Source organism: Sus scrofa, chromosome 7 (genome assembly GCF_054392235.1).
Source record: "Sus scrofa isolate SSC_HxYL_T2T_F1_AM1 chromosome 7, Sscrofa_HxYL_maternal_Yorkshire_Landrace_v2.0, whole genome shotgun sequence".
Lineage (NCBI taxonomy): Eukaryota > Metazoa > Chordata > Mammalia > Artiodactyla > Suidae > Sus > Sus scrofa.
In genome coordinates, this window is record NC_139389.1 from 47,082,696 (window position 1) to 47,102,904 (window position 20,209).

At 43.6% G+C, this 20,209-nt stretch overlaps 1 protein-coding gene and 1 long non-coding RNA gene across 3 annotated transcripts in view; both read left to right on the forward strand.

Moving 5' to 3' along the window:
- LOC146401553 (uncharacterized) overlaps positions 1-20,209 on the forward strand; it is an 838,561-nt gene that overhangs the window by 560,724 nt on the left and 257,628 nt on the right. The gene's annotated exons all lie outside the window — the stretch shown is intronic.
- On the forward strand, positions 111-19,353 carry POLR1C (RNA polymerase I and III subunit C). 2 transcript variants are annotated; one of them, XM_005666040.4, is made up of 9 exons: positions 111-194; positions 321-392; positions 17,232-17,339; positions 17,584-17,716; positions 17,969-18,088; positions 18,174-18,326; positions 18,482-18,631; positions 18,752-18,868; positions 19,000-19,353. In XM_005666040.4, exons 1-9 carry the CDS (start codon positions 111-113, stop codon positions 19,116-19,118), a joined length of 1,056 nt encoding a protein of 351 aa, XP_005666097.2. In that variant the 3' UTR covers positions 19,119-19,353. The 2 variants fall into 2 exon arrangements, with proteins under 2 accessions (XP_005666097.2, XP_005666098.2); XM_005666041.4 differs by lacking the exon at positions 321-392 and having other exon boundaries at positions 111-299.

A 20,209-nucleotide genomic window follows, 5' to 3' on the forward strand; every position in this document is an offset into this window, starting at 1 on the left:
CGGAGGCGGGGCAGATTCTCGCGATATTTAGGATTCCGGGAGGTGGTGTGTTGCCACGGAGACGGGGCAGGGAGACTAGAACGCACGCGCAGGCTTGGTACTCTAGTCACATGGTGGAGTTGAAGATGGCGGCGGCTCAGGCTGTGGAGGAAATGCGGAGCCGCGTGGTTCTAGGGGAGTTCGGGGTTCGCAATGTAAGTCTTGTGGACTTGACCTCGGGAGGAGAAATCAGAGCGGAGCAGGGATGAGTTAGAGTCGGAGTGGGGATGAATTTGGCCTCGCTGCTCCTTCGCGAACAGGTTCGTTTCTCTTTGCTCTAGGTTCATACTACCGATTTTCCCGGTAACTATTCGGGCTATGATGATGCCTGGGACCAGGACCGCTTCGAGAAGGTGGGTAGAGCTGGAGGTGTTCAGAGAGGGTATGAGGATCGGATCTTGCACTCTGAACATCCTGTTCCTCGGAAACTGCCTTGGGGGTTCGCTCTGGATGTGTTAGGCACTCGATGTGCACAATTTCTGCTTTGTTCTACAAGCTAACGAGATGGTTCGGTCTTTTTGGAAAAGAGTACAGGTAACACGACTCTAGTGAGTTGTGGTAAGGGCGATTAACAGCAATAAAGATTGAAGCTGCACTCCCTTTCGGGTGGGACTCGAACTCAGCCAAAACCCCCATTGGAACTTGAACCCATGGTCCCTGACGTAGGAGGGGACTCAAACCCACTGTCTTAATTGATACCGCTCACCTGCTATCGTCAGGACTTCCTGAGCCTCAGGTTTTGTCTCGTGGGAAAAAGAATTCAGCGTGAGGCAAACCGATACACAATAAGTGAATTTATTAGCATAGGACGCTTGTCAGAAATACTAATGAGCAGGCAAGGGAGTGCGACCCAGAGAACAAAGAGGGCTACATTTTTATAATCAAGGTGAAAGTGGGGCGGGGAGAAGACCACCTTATTTCTCATTCTTGGGTAAGATGGTCCAGGCTTGCATCATCAGTTCCTCCTTTGACCCTATATGGTCTAAGGGGGAGTGTCATGGGCTGTTTAAATCATAGGTATATTAGCAGAAGCGGTAACATATGCGAAAATGTGGTAATTCGTTTCAGGTTGCAGAATAATTTCCCCTTTCACCTAGTTTTTTCCCTCTTTCACCTTGTCTACATGCAGCAATGCCAGTCTTCAAGGACCAATAACTCTGACTTCATGTAACAAGATTGAAACCCCATATCTCTTGTCTTGGGTTTTAACTATCAGGACTTGTGGCTTGTTTCTGGTGCTTAGATACACCTGGTCTTCTTTCAAGGTGGTGTAGATTGTTGCTAAGTTACTGGATTCTTAAGTGGTCGGTTGTTGGCTTACAGCAGTCTTCAAACCCCCTTAACATTTCCTTTTTGTCTTTAAACCCTAGTGGGACTTCTAAACTATGTGATTATCCTACTCTATCCCCATCATTCCTTCCTCCAGCTGTTTTACTCCATTATGCTTAAATGAGCAAATAGGGAGAGACCGATCATTAGCTGCTTCCTCCTGAGATGGGTCATAGGTCTGTCTAGAGAAGGAGCATAACACCTGTCCCTCCTCTGTTGGGAAAATAATAAGCCAATGCTGCTTGTTAGTGTTAACCTTGTGGCTTCTGTTGATCTTCCGCATCAGATGATAAATCTATTAAAGAAATCAAGAGAAACGCAGCAGTAAGCAATTAAAAGAGATTGTAGCCAAGATTTTGGGGATCCATTCCTTCATTCCTCCAAAAGCCCTCCCAAATCTGGAAGAAGGCAACTGAAGGTCTCAATCTGTGTTTGTGTTTTAGCACTTGAAATACATTAGCAGATTCATCAAGAATAAAAGCACAAGATTCCACCTTAATGATGGCACAGTTTCCTTCCTGGGAGGCTGTAATAATGTCTAAGGCTATCCTGATTTGTAGAATGGCTTTTCTCATTAAAGTCATTTCAACATTGGGTAAAGAAATAGCATCCAGGAGTTCCCATCGTGGCGCAGTGGTTAACGAATCTGACTAGGAACCATGAGGTTGCGGGTTCCATCCCTGGCCTTGCTCAGTGGGTTAAGGATCCGGCATTGCCATGAGCTGTGGTGTAGGTCACAGATGCGGCTTGGATCCCGCGTTGCTGTGGCTGTGGTGTAGGCTGGCGGTTACAGCTCCTATTAGACCCCTAGCCTGGGAACCTCCATATGCTGCGAGAGCGGCCCAAGAAATAGCAAAAAAGACAAAAAATAAAATAAAATAGAAATAGCATCCAGCATAGTCCACCTTAATGATGGCACAGGTTCCTTTCTGGGAGGTTGTGATAATGTCTGAGGCCATCCTGATTTGTAGAATAGCTTTTCTCATTGACGTCATTTCATCGTTGAGTAAAGAAATAGCATTACCTTCTTTTTTTTTTTATTTTTTAAAAAAATGACTTTCATTCAAAGTCTCCTGTGTAAATTTTGTTAAAGTTTCAATATGAGCTGCAACATTTTCAAGACCTAAACCTGGCGTAAAGATGTTTAGCAAGTGATCATACCAATGAAAAACAGACCAAGTCCATTTTGCTTTTAGCAAGGGGAAGTTGGCAGGAGAATAATTCAGAGGATAATAATCATAATGCATATTTGTACTATTCTTTGAATGTATTTTGTTCCTTAATAGTTAAAGCAGATGTACTTCCTCCCTCTCTATGTGCTTTTTAGGGCCTCACCCTCAGCATATGGAAGTTCCCAGGCTACAGCTGTTCTCAGAGCTACAGCTGCCTGCCTCCGCCACAGCAACTTGGGATCCGAGCAGTCTACACCACAGCTCATAGCAATGCCGGATCCCTGATCCACTGATTGAGGCCAGGGATCAAACCTAAATCCTCATGGATGCTAGTCGGATTTGTTTCTGCTGTGCCACAATGGGAACTCCCACAATATATATTTAATAGGCCACAAATAGGCTGTTTTGGGTCAGCCTAGATTTCAAATTAAGTAATGTATAAGCCAGAATCATTTCTTCATACTTGAATATGTGAAAATTTTCTTCCATCATTTTCCCCATTTAGGTGTAAATCTCTCCATAGAAGGTGTTGGTTTTTTCATTGTTGCTAGGAGTGATGCAGCTGCTTGCTTCTGGTCCATTCATGTCCCTTGGTGCTAGGCTTACCCTTTTTTTTTTTTTTTTTTGGCTTTTTAGGGCCGTACACATGGCATATGGAGGCTCCCAGGCTAGGGATCCAATCAGAGCTACAGCTGCCAGCCTCCGCCACAGCCACATCAACCTGGGATTTGAGCCCTGTCTGACACGTACACCACAGCTCAGGGCAATGCCGGATCCTTAACCCACAGAGCAAGGCCAGGGATCAAAGCCACAACCTCATGGTTCCTAGTTGGATTCATTAACCACTGAGCCTCCACAGGGACTCCCTAGGCTTACTTTTTGTTATTTATGTTTGCCTAGTTCTCCACATTGGGAGGAAAACTAATCAGATGTGACAAACCAGTACAAAGAGGTGTGCTGACAGGGAAACATTTTATCGGTTATACCCAGCTGTCACTCAAGCACTTATACATCATGAGTAATTGTAATCTGTGGAAACTCCATTAGAGGCACAGCAGGTTATGGATTCAGCCTTGCCACGGCTTTGGCACAGGCTGCAACTGTGGTGTGGCATCAATCCCTGGCTCAGGAACTTCCACATGCGGCAGCCACAGCCAAGATAAAGAAAAACAGGGGTGAGGGGAGGAGTTCCTTTTGTGGCTCAGAGGTTAACAAACCCAACTAGGATCCATGCAGATGCGGTTTGATCCCTGGCCTCACTCAGTGGGTTAAGGATCCAGCGTTGCCGAGAGCCGTGCTGTAGGTCGCAGACGTGGCTTGGATCTGGCATTGCTTTGGCTGTGGTGTAAGCCGGCAGCTGTAGCTTCATTTTGACTCCTAGCCTAGAAACTTCCATATGCTGCAGGTACAGCCCTAAAAAGGAAAAAAAAGAAAAAGGGGGAGAAAGGTAAACTCCGTTAGAGAAATAGTTTCCTATTTTAAACACTGAGGGCAAGTGTCATTACAAGTGGGACAATAACTTTCTGGTGCTGATAAGGGAGACAAACATCTGACAAACAGTTCCATTAGATGATTACGGTAAGTCTTACAGTTCTGGATTCCTGGGTCAGCTGCCTACTGTGTGTTTTCTTTACATCTGGACATGAATGTTTGGGGTCAGCAGTCCTTTCTATAGACCAGTCCAATGTAGAGGCCCTTCTTAAGTGGGAAATAGGAATTTTAAGAATTAATTTCTTTTAGTTCCTTTGTGATATGAGGTACTTAGAAAAACCTTGTAAGAAGTCTTTCATATAGGTTGGAGACAGTCCTTTAAGTGATGTTTTTCCCCAGTTCGCACAACCTCCTGGTTATCATGGGGCATCTGATCGTCAATCAAAGGTAGATTATATTGGTCAGCTTCAGAAATACCTTTTTTTTTTTTCCACTTTTTATGGCTGCACCCGCAGCACATGGAGATTCCCTGCTAAGGGTCGAATCAGAGCTGCAGCTGCTGGCCTGCGCCATAGCAACTCAGGATCCAAGCTGCGTCTGTGACCTACACCACAGATCACGGCAATGCTGGATCCTTAACCCACTGATCGAGGCCAGAGATCAAACCTGAAACCTCATGGTTCCTAATCAGATTCGTTTCCACTGCGCCACGAACGGAATATCTTCTTAATAATTCAGTTAAACTTTACAATTATGTAACATAGCATCAAAGAGCTATTTGGGAAGTGAGTTTTAGACAGAAAATACTGACCTTGACAAAGCTAAAATTTAATATCTATTGAAGCATAACTTCTTCTCTCTAGAATTATCCTCATTTTTACCAAATTAAGATTGTAGACAGTGTTCCCCAAGAGGAAAACACATGTTCTAACCATTTTTTTTTTTTAATGTGAGGGCATCAGCTTTGCCACAAGGGAAGGCAGTGACACTGCCTTAACCTGCTGCACCACAAGAAAACTCCCAGTATTTTTTTCTGAGATGCCTCAAAGTTAGCTGGAGGTCAGAAGAACTTAGAATTTGACAGGAAGTTTGTCAAAAATATTAAAAAGTTTTAAAATATTTGGTCAAATGGAATCATAGGGTGTTATGAAACAGAACTTATACACTCAACCAAAGTAACAAGATTTCAGAAGCAAATACAAATCACCTAAAGGCAAAGTCTCACAATCTGTTCTCGAAAGCAGCATTCCAGGAAAACTTTGTTCTTTTTTTTGTTTTGTTTTGTCTGTTTTTTTTTTTTGGTTTTGTTTGTTTTGCTTTCTAGGGCCACAGGCTAGGGGTCAAATCAGAGCTACAGCCACCTGCCTACGCCATAGCCACAGCTACATGGGATCTGAACCATGTCAGACCTACACCACAGCTCATGGCAATGCCAGATCCTTAACTCACTGAGCAAGGTCAGGGATTGGACCCAAGTCTTCATGGATACTAGTCAGCTTCGTTAACCACTGAGACACAACGGGAACTCCTGTTCTTTTTGTTTGTTTGTTTTAGGGCCTCACCCACAGCACAGGGAGGTTCCCAGGCCAGGGGTTGAATTGGAGCTGCAGCTGCAGGCCTATGCCACAGCCACACCAGATCTCAGCCACATCTGTGACCTACGCCACAGCTTGCGGCAACACTGGACTCTTAACCCACTGAGTGAGTCCAGGGATTGAACACACATCCTCCTGGGTACTCAGTCAGGTTCGTTATTGCTGAGCCACAGTGGGAACTCCAAAACTTTGTTCTCCTAATTAGAAAGAGAAAACCAGACTCTAGTTTCGTAACAGCTTACTGTAATAACAAAATTCAGTTATTTAATCAAATTCAATCTAATCGTAATCAATCCTGACCATATACATTATCTCTTATCACTGTATTTACACACTGAAATGTTCCCCTTGTTATTTATTATTTTAGTAATTTTAATTACATATTGCAATTTAAGTTACCAAAAATCTGGAAAAACTTTTTTTTTTTTTTTTTTTGCTTTTTAGGGCCACAGCCAAGGCATATGGAGGTTCCCAGGCTAGGGGTCATATCGGAGCTACAGCTTTCCGCCTACGCCACAACCACTACCACATAGGATCTCAGCCGAGTCTGCGATCCACACCACAGCTCACAGCAACACCAGATCCTTAACCCACTGAGCAAGCGAGGCCAGGGATTGAACGTGCAACCTCATGGTTCCTAGTCAGATTCATTTCTACTGCGCCACAATGGGAACTCCTGGAAAAACTATTTTTGAGTAGACATTTCTAAAATTATTATTAAAATTATTAATTATTCCTAGTGTTCTTGCAGAAGCTTTTCTCTTTTATCTCTATTTTGTCACTTATAATTTCTTGCTGACAGATTTCATAACAGATAAAGCATGCACTTACTTTTAGTAAACCCAGTATGATATTTTATGTAATTTTGATGACTCTAAAGACGTATCTGTTTTAACAAACTTTAACTCTAATATGAGATATTAATTTAACACTGAATGTTCCCCAGATCACATGAACCTGATATTCCTTTAGCTGAGTTTCTCTTTAGAACATTTAGAAATGTTTGATTTGTAAGCACTTCTTTTCTTAAGCCAATTAAACAGAGCTCATATACACATTAACCTCAACAATATTATCCAAAGACAAAGATACATACTGAGACATATATATATATCCAAACAGAGATCTCATAATTTCATCTTAAAATTTAATCTAAGAAGTATTATAGTCAGGCCATATTACAAAGGAAAATCATCTTTTTATATTTGTGGTTTGTAGCTAAAAACAGTCCAGTTCTGGAGAATGCAACTCAGGGAGCTGCATTCAGGAAATTAATTTGAGTTTCTTGTAGCTGGTACAGTTATACACAAGACAAATGCACACATACACACAAAGAACAAAACCTAATTCCTGCAGGTCAAAAACAGAAAAGGGAAGTCCAACAATTTTTTTTTCGAATAAGGATCTCTTTTTAACAACAAACCATGTGCAAAAGGAAAAATAGGGAACCATGACTGCCTGTGTCATGACAATTTACCTGGCAAATGCAAAATTAAAAATAACAGCTGGAATAAGTTAAATTTACTTACTTATCGAAGTCTTAGGCAAAGTGGGCTTTGTTTGTATTTCAAGGACATTATAAGAGGTAGGAAAGATCTCCTGAAGGCGATGACATCCAAGTTCAGCCTTGAACAGTGAGCAGTGAAGGTGAGGAGTGTCCAAAAAGTTCATTATTGATAGAATATGAAGTGAGTCAACCACTGAAGTGCGTTTTAGACACCATAGGTCATAGGGAGCTTTTACAATGTTGTGTTTCTGTTGTACAGCAGAGTGTTTCAGTTGTATGTATATATACATTCTTTTTAAGAAAAATACTCTTTCCATTATGGTTTATCATAGAATGTTGATATGGTTCCCTGTATACATTAGGACTTTGTCATCTATCCATTCTTTATATAGTAGTTTGTGTCTGCTAACCCAAACTCCTACTCCATCCCTCTCCTTCTCCCCACTGGCCACCACTGTTCTCTGTGTCTGCGAGTCTGTTTCTGTTACATAAAAGTTCATTTGTGTCATATTTTAGATTTCACATTTTGTCTTTCTTCACTTGATAATCTCTAGTTCCATCCATGTTGCGGCAAATGGCGTTCTTTTTTATGGCTGAGTAGTATTCCACTGTGCATACTTATTGTGGCTTCTTTTTCTGGTAGCACCCACAGCACGTGGAACTTCCTGGGCTAGATATTGAACCCATGCTGCAGTTGTGGCCTATGTGACAACTGCGGGAATACTAGATCCTTAACCTGCTGAATTATAGGTTTTCCTGTATATATGCACAGGAGTGGGATTGATGGATCATATGGCAGCTCTAATTTTATTTTTTGCGGAACCTCCACATTTTTTTCCATGGTGGCTGCAGCAACTTATATTTCCACCAACAGTGTAGGAGGGTTCCCTTTTTTCCACACCCTTTCCAACATTTATTATTTGTAGACTTCTTAATGATGGCCATTCTGACCAGTGTCAGGTGGTCCTTCATTGTAGTTTTAATTTGTATTTCTCTAATTAGCCTTTTTTTTTTTTTTTTTTTTTTTTTTTTTTTTTTTTGGTATTTTGTCTTTATAGGGCCACATTTGCAGCATATGGTGGTTCCCAGGCTAGGGGTCTAATCGGAGCTGCGGGATCTAATCGGGCTGTAGCTCCTGGCCTACGCCACAGCCATGCCCGATCCAAGCTGCATCTTCCATCTACACCACAGCTCATGGCCACGTGGATCTTTAACCCACTAAGCGAGGCCGGGGATCTAACCCAAAACCTCATGGTTCCTGGTCAGATTAGTTTCCACTGTGCCATGATGGCAACTCCTCTAATTAGCAATGTTGAATACTTTTTCCTGTGCCTTTTGGCCCTCTGTATGTCGTCTTTGGAGAAATGTCTGTTTAGTTAATTATGCCTGTTTTTTTGATTGTGTTGTTTTTTTGTTCTTGAATTACATGAACTGTTAGTATATTTTGGAAATAAAACCCTTGTCAGACACATCTTTGCAAATATTTTCTCCCATTCTTTTGGTTATCTTTTGTTTATGGTTTCCTTTGCTGTGCAAAAGCTTATGAGTTTGATTAGGTCCCATTTGTTTATTTTTGCTTTTATTTCTATTGCTTGGGAGACTTCCCTAAGAAAATATTGGTACGATTTATGTCAGAGAATATTTTTTTTTTTTTTTTTTGTCTTTTTGCTATTTCTTGGGCTGCTCCCATGGCATATGGAGGTTCCCAGGCTAGGGGTCGAATTGGAGCTGTAGTCTCCGGCCTACGCCAGAGCCACAGCAACGTGGGATCTGAGCCATATCTGCGACCTACACCACAGCTCATGGCAACGCCGGATGGTTAACCCACTGAGCAAGCGCAGGGACCGAACCCTCAACCTCATGGTTCCTAGTCGGATTCGTTAACCACTGCGCCACGACGGGAACTCCTGTCAGAGAATATTTTGCCTGTGTTCTAAGGGAGTTTTATGGTGTCCTGTCTTAAGTTTAAGTTTTTAAGCCATTTTGAGGTTTTTTTTTGTTTGTTTGTTTGTTTTTTTGTCGTTTGTCTTTTGTTGTTGTTGTTGTTGTTGTTGTTGTTATTGCTATTTCTTGGGCCGCTCCCTCGGCATATGGAGGTTCCCAGGCTAAGGGTTGAATCGGAGCTGTAGCCACCGGCCTACGCCAGAGCCACAGCAACGCGGGATCCGAGCCGCGTCTGCAACCTACACCACAGCTCACGGCAACGCCGGATCGTTAACCCACTGAGCAAGGGCAGGGACCAAACCCGCAACCTCATGGTTCCTAGTCGGATTCGTTAACCACTGCACCACGACGGGAACTCCTGAGTTTTATTTTTGTGTGTGGTGTGAAGGTGTGTTCTGACTTCATTGATTTCCAGTACCTTCTCAATACCACAATACTTTCCCAATACCACTTGCTGAAGAGACCTTTTTTCCTATTGTGTATTCTTGCCTCCTTTGTCAAATATTAATTGACTCTGGGTGTCTGGGTTTATTTCTGGGCTCTCTCTTCTGTTTCATTGATCCATATCTCTGTTTTTGTGCCAGTACCACGCTATTTTGATTACTGTAGCTTTGTAGTATTGTTTGAAGTCTGGGAGGGTTATGCCTTCTGTTTTATTATTTTTCCTCAGGAGTGCTTTGGCAGTTCTGGGTCCTTTATGGTTCCATATAAATTTTAGGATTATTCTAGTTCTGTGAAAAATGTTGCAGGTAATTTGATAGGAATGGAATGAATACTCTAGATTGCTTTGGGTGGTATGCCACTTTAACATTATTCTTCCAGTCCAAGAGCATGAGGTATCTTTCCATTTCTTTGAATAATCTTCAGTTTCCTTTATTTATGTTTTAGAGTTCTCAGTATCATTCACTTCCTTGGTTGGGTTTATTTCTTAAGTAGTTTATTGGGGGGGGGTCAATTTTAAAATATTGTTTTTTTACATTCTCTTTCTGGTATTTCATTGTTAGTGTAAAGAAATGAAACCAGGAGTTCCCATCGTGGAGCAGCAGAAACGAATCTGACTAGGAACCATGAGGTTGCAGGTTCGATCCCTGGCCTTGCTCAGAGGGTCAAGGATCTGGCATTGCTGTGAGCTGTGTAGGTCACAGAGGTGGCTCGGATCTGGCATTGCTGTGGCTCTGGTATAGGCTGGTGGCTACAGCTTAGATTTGACCCCTAGCCTGGGAACCTCCATATGCTGCAGGTGCAGCCCTAAAAAAAAAAAAAAAAAGACAAAAAAAACCAAAAAGAAATGAAGCCGATATCTGCATGTTACTCTTGTGTTGTGCTACTTGCTGAATTCGTTTGAGTTCTAGTGGTTTTTGTGTGGAGTTTAATATATATAGAATAATATCTGCATATAATTTTACCTTTTCCCCTCCAATTTGAATACCTTTTATTTTCTTGTCTGATTGCTGTGGCTAGACTTTCAATACTGTGTTGAATAGAAGTGGTGAGAGAAGTTCTCTTCATGGCTCAGCAGAAATGAATCTGACTAGTGTCCATGAGGATGCAGATTTGATCCCTGACCTCACTCAGTGGGTTAAGGATCTGGCATTGCCATGAGCTGTGGTGTAGGTCACAGGCACGGCTCAGAGCCCAAGTTGTTGTGGCTGTGGTGTTGGCTGGCAGCTACAGCTCTGATTCTATCCCTAGCCTGGAAACCTCCATATGCCGAGTACATCTCTTAAAAAGACCAAAAAAAAAACAAGTGATGAGAATGATTTTTACAGGAAGTCTTTCAGCTGTTTACTGTTGAGTATCATATTGGCTATGGGTTTATCATAAGTAGCTATTATCTTGAGATATGTTCCCTCTATACCCACTTTTGTAAGGGTTTTTTTTCATGACCAGATTTTGAATTTTAGCAAATGCTTTTTCTGCATCTATTAAGATGATTATGTGGTTTTTGTCTTTTGCTGATGATTTGTGTATGTTAGATCATCCTAGTGAACTTGGAATGAATCCCACTTAGTTGTGGTGTATGGATCTTCTTTAATGTGTTGTTGGATTTGGTTCGCTAATATTTTTTGAGAATTTCTGCATCTATATTCCTCACAGATAAATTCGCCTGTAATTTTCTTTTTTTCGGGGGGTGGGAGGGAGGTTGGCGGTGCTGCGCTCTTGCAGCATGTGGAAGTTCCAGGGCCAGGGATTGAATCCGAGCTGCACCTGTGACCTTTGCCAGAGCTGCAGCAATCTGTATCCTTAACCCACTGCACCAGGCAGGGGATCAAACCCACACTGCCACAGAGACAACACTGGATCCTCAACCCACCATGCCACAGCAGGAACTCCTGTAATTTTCTTTTTTGGTGGTATCTTTGTCTTATTTTGCTATCAGGGTGATGGTGCCTTCATAGAATGTCTTTGAGAGTTTTCCCTCCTTTTCAGTCTTTCAGAAGAGTTTGAGAAGGATTGGTGTAAGTTCTTTATATGTTTAGTAGAATTTGCCTGTGAAGCCATCTGATCCTAGACTTTTGTTTGTAGGAAGTTTTGGTTTTTATTTTATTTTATTTTATTTGTCTTTTTGTCTTTTCTAGGGCCACACCCACAGCATATGGAGGTTCCCAGGTTAGGGGTCCAGTTGGAGCTGTAGCCTCTGGCCTACACCAGAGCCATGGCAACATGGGATCTGATCCTCGTCTGTGACCTACACCACAGCTCACAGCAATGCCAGGTGCTTAACCCACTGAGCGAGGCCAGGGATCGAACCCACAACTCATGGTTCCTAGTTGGATTTGTTAACCATTGAGCTACAGCGGGAACTCAGAGTTTTTTTTGCTTTTTTGTTTTGTTTTGCTATTTCTTGGGCCGTTCCCTCGGCATATGGAGGTTCCCAGGCTAGGGGTCGAATCGGAGCCGTAGCCACTAGCCTATGCCAGAGCCACAGCAACGCGGGATCCGAGCCGCGTCTGCAACCTACACCACAGCTCATGGCAACGCCGGATCGTTAACCCACTGAGCAAGGGCAGGGACCGAACCCTCAACCTCATGGTTCCTAGTCGGATTCGTTAACCACTGCGCCACGATGGGAACTCCCAGAGTTTTGTTTTTTTATTATGGAGTCTATGTCACTTTTAGTGACTGGCCTGTTCAAATTATTTCTTCTTGATTTAGTTTTGTGGGTTGTATGTTTCTAGAAACTTGTCATTTCTTCTAGATTGGCGAAATTGTTGGCATGTAGATATGTGTAATATTCTCTTATAGTTGTATTTCTGCAGTATTGGTTGTTATTTCTTTTTCATTTCATGTTTTGTTTATTTGGGTTCTCTTCTTGGTGAGCCTGGCCAGAGGTTTGTCAGTTTTGTTTATTACTCTTTGAAAGAACCAGCTCTTGGTTTTATTGATTTTTTTTTTCTATTGTTTTTTAAGTCTCTTATTTTCTCTCCAGTCTTTATTATTTCCTTCCTTCTGCTAACTTTAGATTTTGTTTATTCTTCCTTTTCTAATTCTTTTAGGTGATAGGTTAGGTTGTTTGAGATTTTTCTTGTTTTCTGAGGAAGGCCTGTGTTGCTGTGAACTTCCCTCTAAAACTGCTTTTTCTGCATTCCATAGATTTTGTATGGTTGTGTTTTCATATGTCATTTGTCTCAAGGTATTTTTTAATTTCCTCTTTGATTTCGTTGTTGGGTCCATTGTTTTTTGTGTGTGTGTTAGCATGTTGTTTAGTCTCCAAGCAGTCAGTTTTTCCACATTTCTTTTCCCATGGTTGATTTCTAGTTTCATGCCATTGTGGTCAGAGAAGATGCTTAAAGTAATTTCTCTCCTCTTAAATTTGTTGAGATTAGTTTTGTGCCCCAGTATGTGGTCAATCCTAGAGAATGTTCCAGGCGCACTTGAAAAGAATGTATATTCTGGTTTTCCTAGATGTAATGTCTTGAAAATATCAATTAAGTTTAATCATTGCATTGTGTCATTTAGGATCTCTGTCACCTTATTTTCTTTCTAGAAGATCTGTGATTGATGTGACAGAGTGTGAAAGTCTACTATTGTATTCCCATCAATTTCTCCATTTATGTCTGTTAGTATTTGTTTTATGTATTTGGGTGCTCTTATATTAGGGGCATATATATTGATGAATATATGAATTGATTTGATTCTTCTTGAATTGATCCTTTTATCATTAAGTATTGTCCTTCTTCAGCTTTCTTTAAGGCCTTTGTTTTAAAGTCTGCTTTGTCTGATAATGAGTATTGGGACTCCTGCCTTGTTGTCATTTCCATTTGTGTGAAATATCTTTCCATCCTCTCACTTTCATTCTGTGTGTCCTTTATCGTAAAGTGGGTCTGTTTTAGGCAGCATATTGTAGGCTCTTGTTTTCTTTTTTTAATCAAATCTGCACTCTGTCTTTTGATTGGAGAATTTAATCCATTGACATTTGAGGTAATCATTGATAGGTGTTTATTACCATCTTAAACCTTGTTTTCTAGTTGATTCTGTGTTTCTTCTTTGTTCCTTTTCTTTTTGTTTTTACTTTTGTAGTTTGGTGGTTTAATTTTATGCTTGTGTTCTCTTTTTAATTTTGTGAATCTGATGTATTTTTTTTTCTATTGTATGTTTTTGATTGATAATTACCCTATTTTTAAAGTATGTTAACCCCATCCTGTATCTGCTTGCCTTAGACTGATAATCAAATAGGCTTGAACACATTTTAAAAAAAACTACATTTTCTTACTTTCCTCTCTTACATTTTAGGATTTTGATGTCCTCTTTTACATCTTCATGTTTATCCTTTTGCTGTTCATTGTGATTATCACTGCTTTCACACACAATTTTTTTTTTTTCTTTTCCTTTTTATTCTGTGTACTGGCTTTTTTTTTTTTTTTTTTGTCTTTTGTCTTTTGTTGTTGCTATTTCTTGGGCCGCTCCCGCGGCATATGGAGGTTCCCAGGCTAGGGGTCGAATCGGAGCTGTAGCCACCGGCCTACGCCAGAGCCACAGCAACGCTGGATCCGAGCCGCGTCTGCAACCTACACCACAGCTCACGGCAACGCCGGATCGTTAACCCACTGAGCAAGGGCAGGGACCGAACCCGCAACCTCATGGTTCCTAGTTGGATTCGTTAACCACTGCGCCACGACGGGAACTCCTGTACTGGCTTTTTTAAGTGATTTACTTTCCAGTTGGGATTTTTCTCTTTTCGATAGCATCTTCTTTTTTATTTAGAAAAGACCATTCAATATTTCTTGTAGGATAGATTTAGTATTTCTGTATTCTTTTAGTTTTTGCTTGTTGGAGAATTTTTTTCTCCTGTAAATGATAATCTTGCTGGGTAGAGTGTTCTAGGGTATAGATTTTTCTCTTTCCGGATTTTAAATATATTTTGCCACTTTCTTCTGGCCTGCAGCATTTCTGTGGAGAAATCAGCTGTTAGCCTTATGGGGGTTCCCTTGTAATTAACTGTTTTTCTCTTGCCGCCTTTAGAATCCTCTTTAATTTCTGCCATTTTAATTATGTCTTGGTGTAGGTCTGTTTGGGACCCTCTGTGCTTCCTATACCTGGGTATCTGTTTCCTTCTTTAGATTTGGGAAGTTTTCAGCTATAATTTCTTCAGATACTTTTGAGTCCCTTTTCTCCTTCTGGAATCCCTATTCATGTGTAGATTGGTGCACTTTACTTTGTCCCATAGGTCTCTCAAATTATTTATTTATTTTTCACTTGGTTTTCTGTTTGCTGTCCTGATTGGGTGATTTCCATTCTATTTTCCATTCAGTCCTTTTTCTGCATTGTTCATTTTGTTATTCAGTCTTTAGCTCGGCTTTCGTCTTGGTAGACGAATTTTCTAATTTTTCTTGGTTCTTCTATATAGTTTCTAGCTCCTTTTTATAATAATCTGAATTTCTGTCATTGCCTTTCTTATTCCTTCTGTATTTTAATTATCTTCTCTTATTCCTTCTTTCAGAGGAATTCTCTTGGACTTTTAACTAGGAATGGTTCCTCTGCTTCTTCCTTTTCCTTGTATTTCTCTTACTCTGTGAGTTTAGGAAGAATGAGTCTCTCCTGTGGTCTTGGAAGGCTGTTTTTATTTGAAGGCATCCTTGTGTTGCTTGCATGGGTTTAATATTTTTGGTGTGCGGGCTATTTTTAGTATGGATGCCTCCTGCCTTTTCCTCAGTGTGTGCTGGCCATTATCCCCTTGATAGGGGGTGTGCAGATGTGGCTGCCTGTGCCCACCCCTGTAGCCTGTGTCTGCAGTGCCCTTTTGGGGATTGTGCACAAGGAGAGGGAGGCAATTATGGGGGCCCCCGCCCCCTCCCATTGTTCACCCTCCACAGTAGTGCCTCGCCTCTATGGCAGGCCCAGGCTCCCTCCGTGTATACCTTTGGTTGTGGGTACATTACACTCCCGCTCCTTCAGGCTGTCCAGACAACCCCAGTCCTCTCCTGGGTCTGACCTCTATTGCCCGAGATTCAGCCCCCAGCCCCCACCTGTGCCGGGGGGGACACCTGTCTCAGTCTGGGAGTGCAGGGTAGCAACACCGACCATCTGTGCAGGTCTCTCCATTCTGCATGCTGGTTGTTGTGCCGTCTTCGGAGACTTCCCCCTCTATCTTGGCTGGTCTCCCCGCTGGTGAGGAGGCTCCCCAGGGTGTGGGAGCCTTTTCTTTTTCACATGTATCTCCCAGCAGCGTGGGTCCTGTTTGGATTCCTCTCTCTTTTTTTCCTTTTGTCCGATTACATGGGGATTCTTCCTATCCATTCAGTAGGTTTTCTGTGAGAATTGTTCCACATGTAGATGTATTTTTTGATGTATATGTGGGAGGAGGTGAACTTGATGCCCTTCTACTCTGCTCTCTTGATCACTCTTCCAATGGGGAGCTTTTGAAGAGCCCTTAAGCAGATGTGGATCAGATCTGTAAGCCTAATGTTTGGGAGAGAATGAGTTTGAGGATCATCAGATGGGGCACCCAGGGAGTTCCTGCTGTGGTTCCGGAATTGTCTCTGTGGCAGCATGGGTTTGATCCCCAACCTGGTGTAGCGGGTTAAAGATCTGGCATTGCTGCAGCTATGTGGCATAGGTTGCAACTGTGACTTGGATTTGATCCGTGGCCCAGGAACTTCATATGCTGCAGGTACAGCCAAAAAAAAAACAAAAAAAACCCCAAAAAACGGAGCACCTGGATTTGTGATGGAATTGCATAGGAGAGCTGAGGCTGGAGACAGAAACGAAGATTATAATCACAGAGATAGAGCACAAGGGGAGGTAGACAGTAGATTTGATGGTTGCTTGCATGTCGGCTGTGAGGAAGGGATGTAAAATTCCTTAGCTTGGGGAACTGCTTTGATAAATGCTGGTGGTGGTGGTTGATGAGAAGTAGGTCTGGGGAGAGTGATGATGTGTCCAGTTTCCTGTCAGTGAAGTCTAGATAAGTGTGATATAATTTGGGGAGTTGTCCATACATCCATCCAGATGTCCATGGATACTCATGTCCAACCCCACGAGTGGGGTTGAGGTCACCCCAGAGAGAGACAGAAACTTGGGAAATAGTAACATCTGTATAGTAGGTGGAAGATAGTGAGTTTAGAAGGATTCATTAGATAAGAGAACCAGAAGATTGGTGCTCGGACATCAAGGCAGTGGAGTTTGGAAATGGGTTTCTCTCAACAATGCCAGGTGCAGCAGCGGTGTCTCATAAGAATTGTCAGCTGTACTCAGCAGCACGTGAGCCTGTTCTTTAGTAGAATAATCTCTGTGCATGGTCTGGCCAGAAGCCATATTGCGTGTTTTGTTTTTTGTTGTTTGGTCTTCTCAGGGCTGTACCCTCAGCATGTGGAGCTTCCCAGGCTAGGGGTCGAGGTGGAGCTGTAGCCACTGGCCTACGCTACAGCCACAGCAACGCCAGATCCAAGCTGCATCTGCGACCTATACCACAGCTCACGGCAATGCTGGATCCTTAACCCACCGAGCAGGGTCAGGGATCGAACCCGTGTCCTCATGGATGCTAGTCAGATTCGTTTGCTCTGAGTCACGATGGGAACACCCATATCGCATGTTTTGAATGAATGGAAGGTAAAAACAAGGAGCCTTTCCCAGAAACTAATGAAGGATTGGAGGAGGAAAAAACATCCAGTGAGGGGCATCTAGGATAAGGGGGGGTTCTTGAGGGGACTGTCTGGGGGGAGGTATTGACCACATGGGGAGCAGCTTCATTTGGTGTTTTCCTGTTCCTTTTAGAATTTCCGTGTGGATGTGGTACACATGGATGAAAACTCTCTGGAGTTCGACATGGTGGGAATTGACGCAGCCATTGCCAATGCTTTTCGCCGCATCCTCTTAGCTGAGGTATTTATTGGTGGGAACGGGGGCAAGTGTGGAGCTGTGGGGAAGCCATGCCATCACCTCACTTACAGAATTGTCTCCAGTGCAATCTTTCCTGCAGTTTCATTGAGCCTTCCTCCTGCTGTCTGTAAACTTTTCATCACGCCTTTTTCTGGGAAAAGGTCTCTCATCTCCCTGTGGCAGGAGGTGGGGAGCAGATGGGGAGGCTCTGGGGTCTTTGTGGATGAGTGATTGTTTTCTTGGGCAGGTGCCAACCATGGCTGTGGAGAAGGTCCTGGTGTACAACAACACGTCCATTGTCCAGGATGAGATCCTCGCTCACCGCTTGGGACTCATCCCCATTCATGCTGATCCCCGTCTTTTTGAGTATCGGAACCCGGGTGAGGGTTCAAGAAAATGACGTTTGGGGGAAGGGGGCAGCTCTCCTCTGAGATTCTAGAATTAGACTGCCTGTTTGGATCCGTGCTTGACTACTGTATGACCTTAGGCACATGACCAGTCTTGTGGTCCATCAGTGTCACCTATGACCACCTGCCCTTGCCTGACTAGGTGTGTGTGAGACCCTTACCGTAGTGCTTGGCACTCAAGTGTCCACTCACTCTTTAACAGCCCCCAACCCTCCCTTTGCACAGGGGATGAAGAAGGCACAGAAATAGATACCCTGCAGTTTCGGCTGCAGGTCAGGTGCACTCGGAACCCCAGTGCTGCAAAAGATTCCTCTGACCCCAATGAGCTCTATGTCAACCACAAAGGTGGGTCGTGGTGGGCTGAGGAAGAGGCACCCTGTTGGTGGGTGCTAGTTTTAGGAATTCGAGTCTGATGTACTTTGTCCTGCAGTGTACACCAGGCACATGACTTGGGTGCCCCTGGGGAACCAGGCTGATCTCTTCCCGGAGGGCACCATCCGCCCCGTGCACGACGACATCCTCATTGCTCAGCTGCGGCCTGGCCAGGAGATTGACCTGCTCATGCAGTGTGTCAAGGGCATTGGTGAGAACCTTTGATCACACTGGGATGAGGCACGACTAAGGGGCTTGCAGAGATGTCCCTGACAGGCAGAAAGCCCGTGCTGGTGAGTTGCTGTCAGTGGCTGAGGGAATGCAGGGCAGGGGTTCTATGGGCTCTGGCTTCCTGCTTCCTTCCAGGCAAAGATCATGCCAAGTTTTCACCTGTGGCAACAGCCAGCTACAGGCTTCTGCCAGACATTACCCTGCTTGAGCCTGTGGAAGGGGACGCAGCCGAGGAGCTGAGCCGGTGCTTCTCACCTGGTGTCATCGAGGTGCAGGAAATCCAAGGTACCGTATGGGGTTGGGGATGCTGTTTAGGTCAGCCCTAATGTGTATTTTCCGTGAAGGTAGCAGACAGGAACAAAAGCCCTTGGCTCATATACTTATAGTGCGGTCTGTTGTCATCAGGTAAAAAGGTGGCCAGAGTTGCCAATCCCCGGCTGGATACCTTCAGCAGGGAAGTCTTCCGGAATGACAAGCTGAAGAAGGTCGTGCGGCTCGCTCGCGTTCGGGACCATTATATCTGTGAGTGTCGGGCCGGTGTGGCAGGGCTCTGGTGCTACAGTTTCCTTGTCGAGTTCAGGTGTGGACTATAGCAATGACCTACGAGGCTTTTATAAGGCCTACCTGGGCTAAAGTGTCTCTTTGGTCCCCAGTCTCTGTTGAGTCAACAGGGGTGTTGCCGCCAGATGTGCTGGTGAGCGAAGCCATCAAGGTACTGATGGGGAAGTGCCGGCGGTTCCTGGATGAATTGGACGCAGTTCAGATGGATTGAGGCTTGCACTGGACACGGCGTGGCTGGGAGCAGATGCTCCGAGGCAAGTTGAAGACTAGCATTTGACATGCCCCTGCGGACTGCTGTAGGGAGCCCAGTGAGACTACGGGTCTTGAGTTTCCTGGGGACAATCCCAGCTTTATTTTCAGTCAATACATTTTGTTAAATGTGCCACAAAATGTGACTTTTATGCCTTTGTGAGGCTTTAATGTAAATAAACTTATATCCAAAGAAACCTTCTGTTGGAGAGCACTTTAGTTTTCTTCCAAAAAGATGGGGCCTCACCTCACTGCAGATTTGGCACATTTAGCATTTAGGAACACTGGGTTCAGATGTTCCTGCAAGTCAGGGCCAAGGCCCTCTAAAGCCCCTTGAGAAATGCCAAATTGAGGTGGTTTTGGGGCACACAGCTAGACCACAGAAAAATATCACTTAACCTATTTCCTGGATACCGCAAGAACAGCAATTCCCTTTGGACAGTGCCCCCACCCCCACCCCCGGGTTAGGCCCAGTGGCAACCAAGGACAACAGAGAGAACCTGAGGGCTGCCGCTCTGCGGGTCAGCAATAGACAGCATTTCTAGCTGGTGTGCTACTTAAGAGGGCTTGATGGAGCAGGTACGTCAGTCACAGTTCTTCCTATCCAGTGCCTTTAGCAGGATGCTTATGAGGATTTGTGACCCTGGAGTATGTCACTGGTTTGAAAAAGGCAGATGGGGCCCCTTCTGTATGAAATTTGAGATTTTTACTGACATGCAGATGTGCTTTCGAGTTACCGTTTCTACAAAAAGTTTCTATAAACAATAGAAAACTTCTAGCATGAAATCACAGGATGTTAAAAATATTACAACACAATAAATACAACTATACCCTCCACAGCCCCACCGCAGAGGAGAGTAGGCAGCTAACAAGTGTGGAGGAAAACATGCTGAGATGCCCTCAGTTGGTAAGAAGCCCAATGCACCACCCAAAAGAGGGCGCGGAGCAAGTCTGTGCCAGGGAAGAGCTACAAGGAACTCTAGGCCATTTCCCCAGCTTCGCTTCTTCCTGATTCTACCCTGCCTGGGGGCCACACCAGCTAAAAACTAGCTT